The sequence below is a fragment of the Anolis sagrei genome, chromosome 2 (genome assembly GCF_037176765.1).
Source record: "Anolis sagrei isolate rAnoSag1 chromosome 2, rAnoSag1.mat, whole genome shotgun sequence".
Classification (NCBI taxonomy): Eukaryota; Metazoa; Chordata; class Lepidosauria; order Squamata; family Dactyloidae; genus Anolis; species Anolis sagrei.
Window position 1 is genome coordinate 114,378,560 of NC_090022.1, and position 20,374 is coordinate 114,398,933.

The 20,374-nt window shown below is 40.2% G+C and overlaps 1 protein-coding gene across 4 annotated transcripts in view; it reads left to right on the forward strand.

Moving 5' to 3' along the window:
- MBTD1 (mbt domain containing 1) overlaps positions 1–20,374 on the forward strand; it is a 59,909-nt gene that overhangs the window by 24,086 nt on the left and 15,449 nt on the right. For all 4 annotated transcript variants that reach the window (XM_060764816.2, XM_067463769.1, XM_060764817.2 and 1 more), the window contains 10 exons: positions 3,495–3,612; positions 4,668–4,802; positions 5,089–5,177; positions 7,928–8,162; positions 8,406–8,461; positions 8,732–8,836; positions 10,158–10,305; positions 15,157–15,239; positions 17,080–17,314; positions 18,374–18,451. In XM_060764816.2, the coding sequence (XP_060620799.2) occupies positions 3,495–3,612; positions 4,668–4,802; positions 5,089–5,177; positions 7,928–8,162; positions 8,406–8,461; positions 8,732–8,836; positions 10,158–10,305; positions 15,157–15,239; positions 17,080–17,314; positions 18,374–18,451 (1,282 nt within the window). The remainder of the gene's footprint in view (positions 1–3,494; positions 3,613–4,667; positions 4,803–5,088; positions 5,178–7,927; positions 8,163–8,405; positions 8,462–8,731; positions 8,837–10,157; positions 10,306–15,156; positions 15,240–17,079; positions 17,315–18,373; positions 18,452–20,374) is intronic.

Here is a 20,374-nt window from a genome sequence, read left to right on the forward strand (position 1 = left end):
AGTCAGCAATGCCATCACCCAACAAAAAAATAACAAAGCCAGCAGACCTGATGGGATCCCTGCTGAAATCTTTAAAGAGGGAGGACCTGAGCTGACACAAAACTCCACCAGCTCATAGGAAAAGTGTGGGTGACTGAGAAAATCCCAGCAGATTTCAAGGATGCCACCATCATCACCCTCTTCAAAAAAGAGGAAAGAACAGACTGCAGAAACTATCGCGGTATCTCCCTTCTAACCTCAGCTGGGAAAATCCTCGCAAGAATCCTTGCAAACTGCCTTCTACCCCTCTCAGAAGATACCCTCCCAGAATCCCAGAATGGCTTCCACCCCTCCAGAGGAACAGTGGGCATGATCTTCACTGCATGACAGCTCCAAGAAAAATGCAGGGAACAAAATCAACCTCTGTACATGGCATTCATTGACCTTGCAAAGGCATTCAACACAGTGAATTGCAGCACTCTCTGGACTACCCTCCAAAAAATCGGATGTCTTAACAAATTTGTGAACATCCTGCGGCTCCTCCATGATGACATGATGGCAACAGTCTTGGACAGCAATGGCTCCCAAAATGATCTATTTAAGGTGGAATCAGGTGTCAAACAGGGATGTGTTATTGACCCAACTTTATTCTCCATCTTCATCACTATGATACTTCACCTTGTTGATGGGAAGCTTCCCACCGGAGTGGAAATCATCTATCAGACAGATGGCAAGCTGTTTAACCTCATCAGACTGAAAGCCAAAACCAAGGTTACAACAACATTTGTCATAGAACTCCAATATGCTGATGACAATGTCGTCTGTGCACAATCAGAAGAAGATCTACAAGCCACTCTAAACACCTTTGCAGAAGCATACGAGAAGCTTGGCCTGTTATTGAACACCAAGAAAACCAAAGTGCTATTCCAGCAGTCCCCAGCCAATCCCTCTCCAATGCCAGAGATACAGCTTAATGGTGTAACATTAGAAAATGTTGACCATTTCCGCTACCTTGGCAGCCACCTCTCCACCAAATTCAGCATCAACACTGAAATACAACACCGCCTGAGCTCTGCGAGTGTAGCATTTTTCCAAATGAAGCAGAGTGTTTGAGGACTGGAACATCCGTAGGGATACCAAGGTGCTTGTTTATAAAGCTATTGTCCTCCCAACCCTGCTATATGCCTGCGAAACATGGACTGTCTACAGATGTCACATGCAACTCCTGGAACGATTCCATCAGCGCTGCCTCTGGAAAATCCTGCAAATCTCTTGGGAAGACAAGCAGACAAACATTAGCATGCAGGAAGAAGCAAAGACCACCAGCTTTGAAGCAGTGGTCCTCTGCCATCAACTCAGCTGGACCGGCCACGTTGTCCAGATGCCCGACCACCATCTCCCAAAGCAGTTGCTCTACTCTGAACTCAAGAACAGAAAACGGAATGTTAGTGTACAGGAAAAGAGATTTAAAGATGGGCTCAAAGCCAACCTTAAAAACTCTGGCATAGACACTGAGAACTGGGAAGCCCTGGCCTTTGAGCGCTCCAGCTGGAGGTCAGCTGTGACCAGCAGTGCTGCAGAATTTGAAGAGGCATGAATGGAGGGTGAAAGAGAAAAACATGCCAAGAGAAAGGTGCGTCAAGCCAACCCCTACCAAGACCGCCTTCCCCCTGGAAACCAATGCCCTCACTGTGGGAGAAGATGCAGGTCAAGAATAGGGCTCTACAATCACCTACGGACCGACTAGAATATTGATCCTGGAAGACTATCCTACTCGGCCAACGAGGGATCGCCTAAGTAAGTAAGTAAGTGATGTAGAGATTGTCTGGTTTGCCTACTCTGGAACATGTAGCATATCATTGTCCTTCTTTAGGGGTCCCTTTCAAATCTATGATAATATATCTCTCATATGTGTGTGTGTGTGTGTGTGTGTGAGAATCGTATATCTCTATGTCTATGGCTGGATGGCTCTTTGTCTGGAGGGCTTTGATTATATTTTCTTGCCCTGGTGAAGGGAGTTGGATTGGATGGCCGTAAGGCAGCATTTCTCAACCTGGGAGTTAGGACCCCTGGGGGGGGGGGGGGGTCATGATGGGATGTCAGAAGGTATCGCTAAAGACTGCCAGAAAACACAGTATTTTCTCTTGAGAAAGGCAGTATACAAATACAGCAAATAAATAAATAAATAAATAAATAAATAAATAAATAAATATGTATTCGTGCCATGTTTGGTCCAGATCCATCATTGTTTGAGTCCACAGTGCTCTCTGGATGCAGGTGAACTACAACTTTCAAACTCAAGGTCAGTGCCCACCAAACTCTTCCAGAATTGGTTGTGGGAGTCCTAAGTACCAAGTTTGGTTCTATTCCATTGTTGGTAGGGCTCAGAATGCTCTTGATTGTAGGTGAACTGTAGATCCCAGCAACTACAACTCCCAAAATGACAAAATCAATTTTTGAGTAATGGTCACTCCTTGGGTTAGTTGGTCTCTTGTGTCCAAATTTGATGGCCGTTTGTCCAGTGGTTTTTGAGTTATGTTAATCCCACAAACGAACATTACATTTTTATTTATATAGACTAGCCGTCCCCTGCCATGTGTTGCTGTGGCCCAGTCTGGTGATCTGGAAAATAAAGTGATGACAAAGTGTTGGTTTCTAATATAAGTAATGTCTTTATGCTTGTGGGTAAACAGTATTTCTTGTTGTTTCTTTGCCAGTGTTGATGTGGAGATTGTCTGGTTTGCCTACTCTGGAATATGCAACATATCATAGTCCTTCTTTAGGGATCCCTTTCAAATTTATGATGCTATATCTGTGTGTGTGAGAGAATCATATCTATTTATCTATATCTATGGCTGGGTGGCTCTTTGTCAGGAGGGCTCTGATTACATTTTCTTGCCCTGGTGAAGAGAGTCGGACTGGATGGGCTTAAGTATTTTCTGTTGGTCATGAGGTTTCTGTGTGGGAAATTTGCCCCAATTCTGTCATTTGTGGGATTCAGAATGCTCTTTGATTGTAGGTGAACTATAAATCCCAGTAACTACAAATTCCAAATGTCAAGGTCTATTTCCCCCAAAGTCCATTTGGGCATATAGTATATTTGTGCCAAGTTTGGTCCAGATCCATCATTGTTTGAATCCACAGTGCTCTCTGGATGTAGGTGAACTACAACTCCCAAACTCAAGATCAATGCCCACCAAACCCTTCTAGTGTTTTCTGTTGGTTATGGGAGTCCTGTATGACATGTTTGGTTCAATTCCATCATTGGTGGAGTTCAGAAAGCTCTTTGATTGTAGGTGAACTATAAATGCCAGCAACTGGAACTCCCCAAATGACAAAATCAAAAATTTTTGAGTGAAGGACATACATTGGGTTGTTATGTGTATGCTGTTCAAATTTGATGTTAATTGGCCCACTGCTTTTTGAGTTCTGTTAATCCCACAAATGAACATTACATTTTTATTTATATAGATTTGTCCTATGAATATTTTTTTCTTCTCCAACTTGAATTTCAGGCACCTATGGGGACTTGCTGGGGCGACATCTCAGAAGGTGTACGAATAGAAGTCCTTAACACAGACTGCAGCCTACCTACCAAAGTCTTCTGGATTGCGGGGATTGTGAAATTAGCAGGTTACAGATTTTGTTATATTTTAAAATATAACTGTCTAAAATATCTTGCGGGTATTGAGCAGATCTTTTTCTTACAACCAAATGCAAAGCTGTAGAGATGTCCTTCCTCTGAAATATAGTCTGTAACATGCTCACAGATAAGTTCTCTCATTTGACCATTTGGTTCCTGTTCTATACTGATAATCACTCTCAAACTCTCAAGATATTGTTGGTTATATATCGCTGCCTTCCTTCCTGTTGCCTATTTTGACTAAGACTCCTGGGACTTTGCATTCAATAATATTTTCAATGATATGCTTTGCCAGCCCTTGCTGTAATATGGCAAATTTTGATAAAGTCAATATAATTGATGTCAGTAGATGTATTTGGAGTGAGGTTAACACGCTTTAAAAGTCAGTCATAGTAGCATCTGGCATATTATAGGGTACAGAGATCATTATTGGAGGCTTTGCCATTCTTCTGGGGCTGATAAGGAATAAATGCATTTGTTGCTCTTAAAAACTTTCTGTTACCATTGACACAATGTGTGAAACTTTTAGAGTTATAAGACTATCTCTTTGGGTTTTGACAAAAAGTGTTTGCTGGCATGCTAGTGATATTTGGCTACGTCTTTTCCTGTGAGATCTGTGCATAGTGGTCTTAAGGTGGCTATTAAGGTTGCTAAGGTGGCTATTAAGGTTGTACAAATGAGTTGAGTTGTATCTGCAGATTGTTTTCTCTGATACATTAAATTGCATTCTGAAACCAAGTACAAAGATTTTAGAGAAAAATGTCTTCTGCACCTTTTTTAGATGCATACAGTATAGAATTTTGCCACCAAAAGACTTACCAGCATTCACTAAGCTGTTCTCCCCTCTTCTGCCTGATGGGTCTTTAAAAGAAGGGTCTTGTTTCATTTCATCCCATAACTGATCAAGGCAGTCACCTCAAGAGTATTTATTTCCTGTGTCAGTTTCTATTTCTGGAAATCTTTGTAAACAAAGGATGGGGTTGATATATTTCCATTACACTCCTAACAACAATGTGAATCAGCTTGCAAGTTTGCTTTCTTTCAGGTTACAATGCTTTATTGAGATATGAAGGCTTTGAAAGTGACTCAAACCTTGACTTCTGGTATAATGTCTGTGGTGCTGATGTCCATCCAGTTGGCTGGTGTGCAACCAGTGGGAAACCTCTAGTGCCACCTCGATGTATGTAAATCCAGCAATACTATGTTGACATTCAATTATTAATGTCTTGTTTATTGTATTAATATGATGTTTCTTATGTTAATGAAAATACGCTGATTTCACTGTTAGAAAATCTATGTATTTATTATATGTGTTAAGATATTTGGTTCCCAGTCATGGTGTTATCAGAAATATTAATGTGTTTGTACACTAAATAATACATTTAGATTACCAATAAAGTCTGAAATCCAGTTCAAATAGCAACACCAAGAACCCTAATAATATCTTTTTCCTGAATCATTGACAGCTATTCAACACAAATATACAAACTGGAAAGCTTTCCTGGTGAAACGACTAACTGGTGCCAAAACTCTTCCTCCTGACTTTACTCAGAAGGTAAGGCTAATGAGGCTAGTTGTGAAAAGACTATCACTGAGGCCAATCCAAAAGTTTCCACTAAGCACCTTAACCTGGAGAATTTGGATACCAATGAGAATGTCACTATGTTGTAGTTTTTGAAAATAGACGGTCTCCAATGGTTTTGAAGTGCAAAATCTAGAGTACTAGAAAATGCCCAAATGTTTAGAACTGAGGGAACACGTTCTAACATGAGGTGAAACGTTTGTTTTGACTAGCTGTCTGCCCCCACTTTTTTGTTAAAAGGTAACTTAATATAAACGTATTCAGTTTTTAAGATGTTTTGTCCTAGCTGTTTTTTTATTAAAGAAATTAAACTTTACGTGGGAAGTGTCTGAACCTTAAGTATAGGAGTATTTATAGCTATTTATGTGACTATGTTGCAAAATGAATTCCTAGTTGGTATCATTCGATGTGAGTTCTGCAATAAAAATAATTCTGGAAGAGTAAAATCTACCTTAATGAGGATTTGTTTTGCTTATGAAAGATGTCATTGCCTCATTTTGAAAAACTTCTTCCAGATCTCCTAATGTATGGGTAGGGGCTGGCTTGACATGTTGTGGATATCTCTTACTTCCCCAAGCACATAGCTTGCACCTAAAGCTGGATTCTGGTCTAAAATATATCAAAAAATTAATTAATTTTAATTAAAGCTGGAATAAAATAAGAGGAACAGTTAGAACAATAACCCACACTTCGACTTCATTACAGATGTCAGATTTTTAAAAGGGAGAACAGAAAGGTTTCTCTAATCTGAAGGGATAGAGTATTCTATTATATAAAATATTACAAACTCTTGTTAGTTTTTGTTGATGTTCTAATGGCAGAAGTGATTGCATTTGGTATTGCTGACTGACCGTAAATCTGGGAGATGGGACGCTCTCCGCTGCTCGCAGGGCACCCTCCATTGCTGGTGAGGCACCCTCAGCCGCTTGCGGGGTGCTCTCCATTGCTTGCAGGCTGCTCTCAGTCACTTTCAGGGCAACCTCCATCACTCGTGGGGCACCCTCAGCTCGCTACCTGCCTGCCTGCCTGCCGGGCTTCCACTGCAAGCAAGCAAGCGTTGGTGATGCTTGCGATGGAAACCTGGAAGGCAGGCAGGCCTCACCAGGCCCATGAAAGAAAGGAAAAAATGAAGGATGAAGCAAGGGAGGAGAAACAAAGGAAGAGATGGAAGGAGGGAAAGAAGAAGGTAGGAAGGGGGTGGAGGAAGAGAAGGAGGGAGGGAGGGAAGAAAAAGAAGTTAGGAAGAGAAGAAAGGGAGGGATAGAGAGAAAAAAGTAAGGAAGCAAGAAGGAAGGATGGGAAGGATAGAAGGGAGAATGGAAGGAGGAAGGGAAGGAAAGAAAGGAGAAGGGAAGGAGGGGGCAGAAGGTCCTTGGTCTATAGATGGTCTTCAGTGGTCCCTTCCATCTCTGTTATTATTAGTCGTAGTATTAATATTATTAAGGCTAGATAACCACCATCTGTTGGGGGTGCTTTGATTGTGCTTTCCCTGCATGAAGACAGAAGGGAGGGGGACTAAATGGTCTTTAGAGGTCCCTTCCATCACTATTATTATTAATAATATTAATATTATTAAGGCTCGATAGCCATCTGTCAGGGGTGCTTTGATTGTGCTTTTGCTGAATGAAGGCAGAATGAAGGGGGTTGGATTAGATGGCCTTTAGAGGTTCCTTCCAATTCTAGGATTCTGTTAAAGGAGTCTTAGTCAACTACGAGCCCATCACAAGCCATCAGTGTGATGCTGCAGCTGAAAAGGCCATTCTAGGCTGTGTCAATAGGAGAAGCCTGAGAGAAAGTGAAAGGGAACTGATATGACACTTTACCTTGGGTAGTTTTTTAATTGCTATTAATGATAATTATTTAATACAACTGTTTGTTTTAACTTAATTTGACAATGTTTAGTATTGTTGTTCATTCGTTCAGTCGTCTCCGACTCTTCGTGACCTCATGGACCAGCCTACGCCAGAGCTCCCTGTCGGCCGTTACCACCCCCAGCTCCCTCAAGGTCAGTCCAGTCACTTCAAGGATGCCATCCATCCATCTTGCCCTTGGTCGGCCCCTCTTCCTTTTACCTTCCACTTTCCCCAGCATAATTGTCTTCTCTAGGCTTTCCTGTCTCCTCATGATGTGGCCAAAGTACTTCAACTTTGTCTCTAGTATCTTTCCCTCCAGTGAGCAGTCGGGCTTTATTTCCTGGAGGATGGACTGGTTGGATCTTCTCGCAGTCCAAGGCACTCTCAGTATTGCCTTTTGTTTAAAAAATTAATGGTTTTTTGTTTATATAGGCATTGAATGTTTGCCTGTTGCTGTGTTGGAAGCTGCCCTGAGTCCCTATGGGGGGATAGGGCAGGGTACAAATATATTATTATTATTATTATTATTATTATTATTATTATTATTATTATTATTATGTTATTGTTGATACCATATTGTTTTTGTTGACCCTCCTTTTTCACTTACAGAGCTAATTTACTGTTTTTCTTTGAAATATGGTAAACATTCAAAACATTTAGCCTACTGGTGCCACAATTAATGTCATTTTATTGCTATCTATTTTTATTTTGAAATTTACCAGTAGCTGCTGCATTTCCCACCTTCAGCTTATACTTGAGTCAATAAGCTTTCCCAGTTTTTGTGGTAAAATTAGGTGTTTTGGATTATATTCGGGTCGGCTTATACTCAAGTATATACAGTACTAATGCTGCACAAATATTTGTTTTCAGGTGTCAGAAAGCATGCAGTATCCCTTCAAGCCTTCTATGAGAGTAGAGGTGGTTGATAAAACACATCTCTGTCGAACGCGGGTAGCAATTGTAGACAACGTAATTGGAGGAAGATTAAGATTAGTATATGAAGACAGTGAGGACAAAACAGATGATTTCTGGTGCCATATGTACAGCCCACTTATCCATCCTATTGGCTGGTCTCGAAGTATAGGACATCGGTTCAAAAGAACTGGTAAGGTCATATGACTAGAGAGGTGCTTTAGTAAATAGCACTCTGTTCATTTTTTAAGATAAAAATAACTTAAAGGTAGATAATGACCAATATGCTTATTTTTCCAAAACACGTTAACTCTACGATTACATTCTCAAAATAGGAGAGTGTCATTTCCGTAATTCTGTTTCAGGTTAATATTTTAAAGTGGGTGTATATATTTAAGCAAGGAATCTTAATCGTTTTACTCTCTCTGCTTCACAGATATTATAAAGAAACAGGAATCCCACTTGGATGCACCTCCACATTTATTTATCAAGGTATGATGTTTTACAAGGAAGTATGTATATAGTTGAAGGAGTTCTGTATCAGTATTAAAATGCAACATGATAATTTAAAAATTTGCACTTCTTCAGTATGGAGAGAAATGAAATTATTCCATGTGATGTTTACTAATATGTATTGTTACTGGGTGACCTGTTTGCAAATCCTGTTAAAGATACAGAGTGTTGCTACGTGCCACATTTAATTCATCCCTTTATATTGATTGCATTTGTTGCTTCAGGTGCATGTTTACTGTGTTTCTTTAGGTAAAAGAAACTGAGTCAAGTGGAGAATGGTTCAAGGAGGGAATGAAATTGGAAGCCATAGATCCATTAAACCTTTCTGCAATATGTGTGGCCACAATTAGAAAGGTAAAGGTATTCACATACTATTTTATAGACTCACAGGAGCAAATCAGCCCATATAATATATTTTAATATATAAAATGTACAGCCTACTGCCTAATAACAGGCTAGTTTCTCTGTTTTTAAAGTGTTTGTGAATGACACTATATGACTAATTGCGTGCTATATTTACTACTCAGACCAAGGGGATGGACTAGAAATATGACTTTACACATCCTTAAAAAGCCTGAGTGCATCTAATGGATGAAGACAGCATAGAGTTCTCAAAATTTCATACTACATCTGATTCTGAGATGGAGTTCCTATTTAAAGCCTGAAATTTTATTAAGCGTCTTTCTATGCAAATATGCTAGTATTTTAGGCCCTATCTACAATGACAATTTAATACAGTTAGAAAGCAGTATTGAAGAAAGTGGTTTTGGTTTGCAGATTATTACAGAGGAAATCCTGGAATTGGTTTGAAGTCTGGATGTGATTACACAGAATATAGCGCACTGATGGTGCTTTAAGGGCTTTCTTTCATATGCTTTTGTGGCCATTCATTGTCTCTCCACTGCAGTTTGAAACTAGCTTCATATTGTATTAAATAGTCAGTGCAAATGGAGCCCAGTGAACTTCAGTAAGGTTGTTCCTCGATAATTGCCAGCACATTGTATTACTCTCAGTTCCTTAACCTTGGTTTGGGATTGGGACAGACACTTGCACAGTCCCTTGACTTTCTACTTGTCTTAACTGTGGGGAAAATTTATAATCTAAATTGAGTTCCTAGTCTCAGGTTTACTATTTAACAGTTCTACTCTCAACGGAACTAACAGCTGGATTTATATGTCAGTATTAAATTTAAGCCCAGCTAATGCTGACAAAGGTCCACTTATAATGAAGTATTACAAATCTCTCTCTTTTAAATCCTTTCATTTTATAGTGAAATGTAGTCAACATTAGCTGTGCTTAATACTAAGAAAGGAAGACAAGAAATATGCAGTCCCATGGTTTTCTTCTCTTTTAATTGTTTAAAGGGATCAGGAGTATTAACTTGCAAAATTACGTTGTTTCATAATCTGCAAACTGCCAATACCTTTTCTGTTGTGTGGTTTTTCATTTTTATTTCATTCTTATGGCCCAACAGGACCGCTTTTGGTTTTATATATCCTTTTATAAATGTTTTGGGTAGTTTTGTTGTCTGCCAATGAATTCCTTGCTGCCCTATGAAAATTACATCTTTGCACGTACATTCCTGTTGAACTTTGGCTAATTACTCTTCAGTTTCTTTTGTATCATATCTTGCATTTATTTGTATTTAACTTAAATTTTGTTGCTTTTTATTTAGGTGTTAGCCGATGGCTATCTCATGATTGGAATTGATGGTTCGGAGGCAGCAGATGGATCTGACTGGTTTTGCTTTCATGCCTCCTCCCCCTCTATATTCCCTGTTGGTTTCTGTGAAATTAACATGATAGAATTAACTCCACCCCGAGGTACTTCTGTTTGGCAAGCATCATGGAATGAAATTGTCAAGTATTTTTTCTTAAGATTGCTTGTAACTATCATATGCTTTCTTCCATGTCGCTTTCATAATTTATGGTATTACATTAATCCTTGCATGACTGGATACTTGGCTGGCTGGATTTGTCTGAACCATATGCTATCTCTGTTTTGTTTTCTTCAGGAACCTTTTAGTTAGTGTAGAGTAAAGGGGGTGGTAGAATCACTATATGGCTTGCAGAAAGGCTGTAAAGTGCCTTAGTATCTTCACTGTTCTTTTCTTTATATGAGATCTCAACTCAGATGTCTGCCTTTTTCTAGAGTAGCCTAGGTTACCTTAGTAACCATAATTCTTCTTTGTGGTCTCTGAAATGCGCACATATGGGTCTTCTTGCTAATGTGCAGACAGTTTCGGAACTCTCTAGATGCTGAAAACGAAAACATTTTGGCAGTACCCCCACCCACACTCTCCTTGTAGCATTTAGCCACTCGGAGGGGCGAACGCCTTAGTTTCTTTTGTCCACTGCAATAGCAGTAGCATAGGAACCTCTCTAGTGATTCGCTCCCTTTTTGTCAGTTTTTGGATCTGTTTTGGCTTGGCTTGTACTTGTAATGACTATTCTTTGGATCACTCCTTTGGACTGTTTGACTACTTGATTTGACTCAAACTTCCCTGACTTCTCCCTTTGCCTCATGATTTCCTGGATCTTTTTGCTATTTGTTACTGACGCAGACTGCTTAGACAATATATCTGACATCTGGATCAGGCTAGTGACCATTTCTCTTAATGGTGACTACAACTTCTTTTAAGAAGTGTACAGGTTGTGAGGGCAAGCTGTCAGACACTGATGGAGACGCTGCAGAGGAAGTACTTCACAGAGGACTGTTTCCAGTCAGCAATTCTACGAGCCATCGTTCCGTTTGTTCGGGTGAGAGATGTCCAGTCCATCCTGGGACACATGGCATCCACCACTGCAGTGACACCCTTTTGCTCGTCTGCAGATGCGACCACTTAAGCCGTGGTTCCTGAGCCTGTACAATCCCATTTCCACTGAAGCCCACGGATGCGGCTTCAGTTTCTACATGCCATCATCCACTCCCTTCTATGGTGGACAAAGCAACTCAATGTCTGCCTTGGCCTACCTTTTCACCAGCCCCACCCATCCCTTTATCTGACAACAAACTCGTCTCTGAATGACTGGGGAGCCCACACAGGCAACCTGGTGGTCCACGGTCTTTGGTCAGCAGCAGAGAAAGACCAGTACATCAATCTTTTGGAACTTTTAGTGGTGCAGACAGTGCTAAGGGCAATCAAACCCCATTAACAGTTCAAGTAGTGCAATGTTTCACTGACAATACTACGCTGAAGTTTTATATACACAAGTAGGAAGGAACGCACTCCTGTAGCCAGTCCACCTCACCCTTCAGATACAGGACTGGTGTATCCCAAGAGGGATCCACCTGACAGCACTCCATCTGCCTGGGGATGAGAACTCCTTGGGGGATACTCTCAACAGGACAGCCACCACATGCCACAAGTGGTGCTTGAACCAGTAAGAGCTGCATCCCCTATTCCAATAGTGGGAACACCCAGACATAGATCGCTTAGTGTCTCCTCAGTACCCCCAATTCTGTGCCTACCTTCAGTCTGGAGCATTCTCTGGATGTCTTTGAGATGCATTTGTCATCAACTGGTTGGGGGACTTCCTGTACACATTTTCCCCAATACCCTTGATCACCTGATCTGTGGCGAAAATCCTAACAGATGAGGCAAACTGCATCTTTGTAGTTCCCTGGTACCTTCACTAACCCTGGTTCGCCCTGCTGCTCAGTGCATCAGAACACAACTACCAGCATCTACAACAGAGGCCCAACCTCCTCACCTTTCAGGATGGTCACATTCGGCACCCAGACATCTGCTCCCTCTCACCTTGGTGACACCTTGGTGGGTACAACCATTTGTAATCTCTCAGCTCCAGTGAAAGTGATCCTGGACGCTTCCCAAGCAAGCTTACAAATATAACAGGCTCCGTTTTTGTATGCCCGTCTCATGCAAACCCCACTTCAGCTCCAATCTCTGCAGTAATAGACCTCCTAGACTATCTTTATTATTTATTTATTTATTTTGCATATTTGTACCCCATCCTTCTCACCCCCAGGGGTGGGGGGACTCAAGGCTACTTCACAACAGGTATTCATTCAAATGCCAACCATAGTCGTAAATAGAAAATATTTAAAACAATTCATTAAAAACATTACATTAATAAGAAATTTGTTTAAAATCACACAGGTTTAAAACTAGAGTCTGGGTCGGTCCATTATCATTCATATCACTTGAGTCTTATTCTCAATTGCTGTTTCAACTGTTCGAACGCTTGGTTCCATAACCAGATTTTGCGATTCTTTCTAAAAGACAGGAGGAAGTGGGCCAATCTGATGTCACTGGGAAGATAGTTCCATAAGTGACAAGGAACTTTCCCAACAAGGTGTTGACATGGCATCACCAAAATGCTACCTGGCAGCCATTTCCTGGTACAGAAGGAAAGCAGGACTCCCCTCTTGGTTTGCCGACCCACTTGTGAAATGGGAATGTCCATCCGCTAGCGACTCCTCCAGTCCCAGCATGGAGCCTTGAGCTCGTTCTGTCTCAACTTTTCCATCCGCCTTTTGAGCCATTGGCCTGGATAGACCTCTCTTACCTTTCTTTGAAGATGCCATTCCTCATAGCATTGACTTTGGACCTTGAATTATGTGCCCTTCAGGCAAATGAACCCTATTTTTGATTTTATAAAAATAAGGTCATTCTCCATACAGACATCACTTTTCTTCCCAAAGCGGTTTCCTGGTTTCGTATGTCCCAAAACTTAATTCTATGAGGCTTCTTTAAGAACCCAACCACTCCGTTGGAGAAATTCCTGCATACCTTCGATGTCAGAAGAGCCCTCACCTTCTTTGTTCTCAGAACAAGGGCACAAAGGAAATCCCCAAGGCTCTTTCTCAAGTACATTCGAGACACACTGGGACTCCTACTTTTGTCTTAGCAGCTATCAGCCTGGATCACTACCACCATCAGACTGACTTACACATAGCAGGCTGGGATCATCCCGTTTCAATCAAGGGCCACTCCATTTGTTCTGTTATCACTTCCAAAGCCTTCCTGCATGGAGTATTATTGGAAGTTATTTGTACAGCAGCAACCTGGTCAACTCCATTGACCTTTGTGTCCCACTACAAGCTCTACGTCGCATCCCACTGAGATGCAACCTTTGGCAGAGTGGTCTGTTTTCCTGTGTGGCATTATCCCACCTCCAGGTTGGTAGCCTGCCAATCACCCATATGTGTTCATTTCACACTGACCACAAAGAAGAAGAACGGGTTGCTTACCAGTAACCGTGTTTCTTCAAGTTGTCATCTGTGAAATTCACACATCCCCGCTCACCTTCCCTGCAGTTATCATGCCTCGGTTTCTATGGCCTCTATTTTGGCTAAGGAACTAAGGCATTCATCCCTCCCACTGGCCATATGCTACAAGGGGAAAGTTAATGGGGCTACTGCCGAAATATTTCTATTTCCAATGTCTAGAGAGCTCAGAAACTGTTTGCGCATGCACAAGAAGACCCATATGTGCGAATTTCACAGATGATCACTTGAAGAAAGCAACCCATTCATCTTCTTCGTCTTCTGCCTTATGAGATGATTCCTTCTTGTAACTTATACCTGCAATTAACTGGGCTCAGGGTCATCTACTGAAACTGAATGGGGGAAATACTTGGTACTTCAAGATGTGTTGATGACCATTAGGTTAGAGAGGATTTTAAGAAAGGGATTAGATAAACCCATGAAGAGTATCTGTTGGGCTTAGCTATTAAAAAGCTCTGTTGCCTTGGTATCTTGCTTCTATGCTTCTCAAAGTGAAGACATTTCCACTATATTTGGAAGTTTCCTGGGATTAAAGGCAATTTTTGCAAAAAGAAAAAAAATCATAGAAGCATTTTGACCTGAAATGCTCTCAGAGTAGCTCCCCTGATCCAGTTCATGCCCCAAAGAAGCCTTTTTTAAAAGTCCAACATATGGTAAAAATGCTCCCTGCTTCCTAAAGACACTTTTTTGTGGGAATGGTTGTAGTCCTCTAAGATGGACTAATGTGGCTCCCTAACCTTCCACACTTGCCCATACCTTCTAGAGAATACTTACTGATTATAATAAGAGAGAAGCACTGGATGTGAAACTTTTTCCCCACTTCTCTTTTTTAGATAAACAGTATCTCTACCAGCAACATTTTGTTTGTTGTTCATTCGTTCAGTCTCCGACTCTTCGTGACCTCATGGACCAGCCCACGCCAGAGCTCCCTGTCGGCCGTCACCACCCCCAGCTCCTTCAAGGTCAGTCCAGTCACTTCAAGGATGCCATCCATCCATCTTGCTCTTGGTCGGCCCCTCTTCCTTTTGCCTTCCACTTTCCCCAGCATAATTGTCTTCTCTAGGCTTTGCTGTCTCCTCATGATGTGGCCAAAGTACTTCAACTTTGTCTCTAGTATCCTTCCCTCCATTTTGTTACCTAAGTGAATTATCTTCCTTTCTTGATCTATGGGAATTTGTAGTCCTTTTGCATATACTATTTCCATGAAGGGATTGTACATCAGTGACAAAGTGATGAACCTAGATTTTGTGGCAGCTATATAAACATAGTAAGAAATATTTTTTTAATTTCTCATTTATTTGAGGAAATATTCATCTCACCTACATTGCAGTAGTTAGAGCATGTATGTGTTTATATATTCATATTGATTGATCAGGACAATGTTTTTGAAATGTTATTAGTTACATTGAAAAAATATATTGCAGGTTATGCAAAACTACCTTTCAAATGGTTTGACTACCTCAGGGAAACGGGTTCAATAGCAGCTCCTGTGAAGCTCTTTAACAAGGTAAGTAGGCATATAGATTGCAATGACTTGTGAGCATGTGCTTTGTATTCATAATGATTTAGCTGACCCCAAAGATCTAGAAAATGTTTTCACTTACAGACAGTATATTGATTAGTACTAGAAAAGCTCTTAATAGTGGCAATTATTTTTAATAAATTTGGTTTGCAGCTTTAAGACTGTATTGTCATTGTGATTGAGAAAAGATTGATGATATCCTAGTGTTCCAATGTGTTCCCTCTGGAACAAGAATAAGGCCACTTGAATGCTATATGCATACATTTGTTGGGATCAGAAATGCCATGGGTTGAATGTAATGGTTGTGCCATTTTGTCCTTCTGTTTCATTTGTTTGTTTGTTTTGTTTTGTTTTGAAGATATACAGAACCTAAATTCAGGCATGTAGTTTCTGCAAGTTTTATTTTACATATTATTTATTATTTACTACACTTTTATCCCGCCCTTTTCAGCCCGAAGGCAACTCAGGGTGGCATACAAACTGGCAACATTAGATGCCGAACACACATAAATACATCATTTAAAACAGATTCAATCACATAATAAAATTCATAATAAAACAGCTTAAAACTATAAAAATCAATGACTTCTGGGTTAAATCCATGTCCATTTGCATCATTAAATCATTCCATATTTGTCCACAATACTGAGTTATCTGGTTACAATGAGGTTCCAAAGGCTTGCTCGAAGAAGGAAAGGTCAGGAAGGAAGGGGCCAATCTAATATCCCCAGGAAGGGAGTTCCACAGTCGAGTGTCCTGTCTTTCATCCCCGTCAAGCATGCCTGTGAGGCAGGCGGGACTGAGAGCAGGGCCTCCCCAGATGATCTTAAATTCCTGGAAGGTTTGTAAAGGGAGACATGTTCGAATAGGTAAGTAGGGCTGGAACCTTTTAGGACTTTATGGGCTAGAACCAGCACTTTGAATTGTGCCCGGTAACAAATTGAGAGCCAGTGGAGCTGGTGCAACAGCAGAGTTATGTGCTCCCTCAGCGCCACTCCTGTAAGTAGCCTGGCTGACGCCCACTGGACCATTTGAAGCTTCCAAACAGTTTTCAAAGGCAACCCCTCATAGAGCACATTGCAGTAGTCTATGCGGGATGTAGCCAGAGTGTGGACTACCGTGGCCAAGTCATTGTTGTTAACTGCCTTCAAGTTATGTAGATAACGATTTATGGCAATTTCATGAGTGAGAGACCTTTACATCACCTATTATCAACAGTCTTGTTCAGGTCTTGCAGACACATGGTTTTCAGACTTATTTTTCAAATATTTAGTTAATTTTACAGAAAAGTGTTTTAAAAACCTAGTACAGATTGTCCCATTTTGAAATACATAGATAAGTTTTGAAATACATTGCGATTTGGGGATATGGTACAGGTAGTACATTAAGGTAGACCTATCGAAGCTGGGAATATGGAATTAAAGGTAGTAGAATAAATATTTTGGAGATAATTGAAGGAGAGACTGGTTTTCAAGACTTGTCATGAACAGAGACTTGCCCTTGCCCACAAAAAGTAAAGCATGACTCAGTGCATTTCTAGATTAACGTCTCCTTCAAACATCTGATTCATTCCATATTGGGAAAAAGGACATGGGTAACAGATTTGAGGAAATCCTAAATACAGATTAACTCGGTGCTTTGCTGGATTTTGTGTTACTGTTACCAGGGATTGGCAGGGCTAGAGTTCTCACCAGACAAAGAGAATTGAGTAAGCTAGAGGGCCAGCATTACTGCAGGGCATAAAATATTTAAATGTTTAAGTGCCAAAGCAAAACTTTGATTTTCATGTACAATGTAACATGGCCATCTTGGTATCTCATTCCAGGATGTTCCAAACCATGGATTTCATGTTGCCATGAAACTGGAAGCTGTGGATCTCATGGAACCTCGTCTAGTATGTGTGGCCACTGTAACTCGCATTATCCACCGTCTGTTGAGGATACATTTTGATGGCTGGGAAGATGAATATGATCAGTGGGTGGATTGTGAATCTCCTGATCTCTATCCTGTAGGGTGGTGTCAACTAACTGGTTACCAACTACAGCCTCCTGCCTCACAAAGTAAGTAGCCTCTGTGTAACGAAAATATAAGTGATTCCCTATGGTGAGATTTCTCGCTCTTTTAGCATTGTTTGTTTCTATTTTTAGAGTTTCATTCACTTGTTAGAGTCCCATCTGACATATACACACATCCAACATTTATTTAATATTCCAGATGATGTGCCTAAATTGTCTTGTCTGTAGTCAACCATATTTCAAAGTGTTTATACATACTGACTTCTTTACTACTCCCTTTCTCACTCCTTCCTCTTCCCTTACATGCGCATTTTCTAGTTTACTCTTCTGCCGTCATCTGTCTTTAAATTTCTTCTGTTTTATTTCTGTATAAGTGTTGTGTTCTGATTCCTGATTTGTATTTCCTGTTCCTCTTCTCATATTCTGGGGATGCTCTCAACATTATAGTGTTCTAGTAAAAAAAGATATGTTCTAAGCCAAGCAGAAAAAAATCTGTTACGTACCCACAGTTATGTTTTCATGAAAAAAAGTATTTAAATCGTTTAGCTTGGTCGGATATAGCAGATTCCCAATCGGCAGTACAGATATAACAATTTTTCTCTATATAAAAGCTTTCTTTTATTTTTGACTGGTTGGGCATGACAGAGGTAATTTTAATTTGAAAAGTTCCCCTCCCCAACTTGACACCTTTTTAGGTTAGAGCAGTGGTTCTCAACCTGTGGGCCACCAGGTCTTTTGGCTTACAACTCCCAGAAATCCCATCCAGTTTACCAGTTGTTAGGATTTCTGGGAGTCGAAGGCCAAAACATCTGGGGACTCATAGGTTGAGAACCACTGGGTTAGAGATTAATGTCATCAAACTCAGAACCTAATTATGTCTAATTAAAAACAATGGGAACCTGCAGTTTCAGTTGACATAATGTAAATAATTTCTTAGAGAAATTCTAAAACTCAAGGCATGTCATTTATAAATGTTTTTGTTATATCTGTGGTCTTGTTTGGAGTTATATGGTGAAGTAGTGTATTTCATAAATAAAATCATTTTGAAGTATATTGTATCCTAAAAAGTGGTGTTAATCTAAATTTTTAATACTTATATTTCAGCATCAAGGGATAACCAATCAGGTTCATCAAAGCAGAAGAAAAAATCTAAATCACAACAGTATAAAGGACACAAGAAAAGTAGGTAACAAATATACATGCTTTTATAATCATATTAGACTTTTGGCATTTTCTTTTGACTCATGCTTTTTAGTGAAATGTTTTCAAGTTTAAAAATACATAAAAGAATAAGGAGAACTTTTTATAAACTGACAAATGCATTTTAAAGTGCAATATGTGGTAGTCTAAAAGATTTTAGTAAACTGTGTGAAGTTTTCTACTTAGTATTTTGTTGATTAGATGCTTTCATACAAATATTTTTATATCCAGAATGAAGAGGGTGGGAATAGTCTGACATAATAGTATCTTCTTCAACACAATAACTTAGATGATATATTTCATTGTGTTCCCTGACTCTGATAACTGCAAATTCATGCTACCTCTTCAGTGTTATACAGAAAAGGCTAAGTAAAAGAACAATGGATTATAATAGAACTGACAGGCCAGTGTAGGCATGGAAACTCTGTCTTGAGGGGAAAGTTTCTATGCCTACACTGGTCTGTCAGTTCTGTTACAATCCATTGTTCTTTTCCTTAGCCTTTTCTGTGTAACGCCGAAGAGCTAGCATGAATTTGCAGCTTAGTTGCTGGCTGCTACTCTTTGGCCTTCTTTATACATATATTGCTTTATTTAATACTGAAATTGAATCTCAAGGAATAATATTTTTGTTGCAGTTAAAGAGGCACACAATATTAAATGCATAAAGATATATCAATGAAGGCTTGTCATGTGATTTATAGTGCAGTCAATAATTTTGCAAGTGCAGAGCCTTCTCTCTCACTATTGGCTTGGTAGGTAGAGGACTTATTAACAGTTGTGCACCATGAGAACTTAAAACCACAGTGCCTTTTGAGAATTGTTTGTGTGTGTGAGGAGCTACTTCAGAAACTTCAAGTCACTTCTGGTGTGAGAGAATTGGCCATCTGCAAGGTCATTGCCCAGGGGATGCCCAAATGTATAATGTTTGACTATCTTGTGGGAGGCTTCTCTCATGTATCCACATGGGAGCTGGAGCTGATAGATGAGAGCTCACCCCACTCCCTGGAGTCAAACTGCCAACCTCTCAGCCAGCAAGTTCAGCTGGCACAAGGGTTTAACCCGTTGCGCCACCGGTTGCTCTTTTAAGAATTGTGATATTTAATGAAACAATTCTAATGAAACTAATATCTAATGAAACAATTTAAATTATACTAAAAGTGTGCAAGACCTTGGCCTTTGAACTGAGAGTGACTAGTGCCAGGAGGGCAGCCATTAAGCGATTTCCAATTGCTCATTTTGGTTGCTAGTCTAGTCATGAGCAAACTGAGAAGTCTAAAGGATATGTTAAATGGAGCTTCATCCTTAACAAATCTGTATAGATCTGTGGACCAAGCCAAGTTGATTCTGAATTTATTAAACATTTCTTAACTTTTGAGAATAGGCATTCAAAACAGAAAGCCAGATGCAAAGCTGGCAATAATAGCCGCATGAACACACCAGTTTTTACTAGCATTGTCATTAGACACATTGAATGAAGGTCTAGAAAATCTCTAGCTTGTGTATATTAAAACAAAAAGAGTGTAGATTATATTGGCTTAAATACAATATTACAAGAGACACGTTCACATAACCTGTGATGTTTGGAATAAGTGTGCTTTTAAGTTCTTTGTGGGAAGAACTATTCTGTATCTGCTTGTGCAGTGCCTCTGCATCCCCGTCATTGCACAAGGCAGCATCACAATATTTTGTGTCCCTGGAAGGCTGGGGCAGGCATTTAGTGACAAGGAGAGGGCAATGGAGACCTTGCTCATGTTTATCTGCAGAACTGTGGGTAGATTGTTCCCATTCACATGTGCTCTCCCTTTGTCACTAAATTATCATGGAGAATGCACAGGCACCAGGAACCTGTCTTGTATGGGAGCAGGAAGACATAGAGAAAAAGGTTCTATCTGAGCATGTACACCA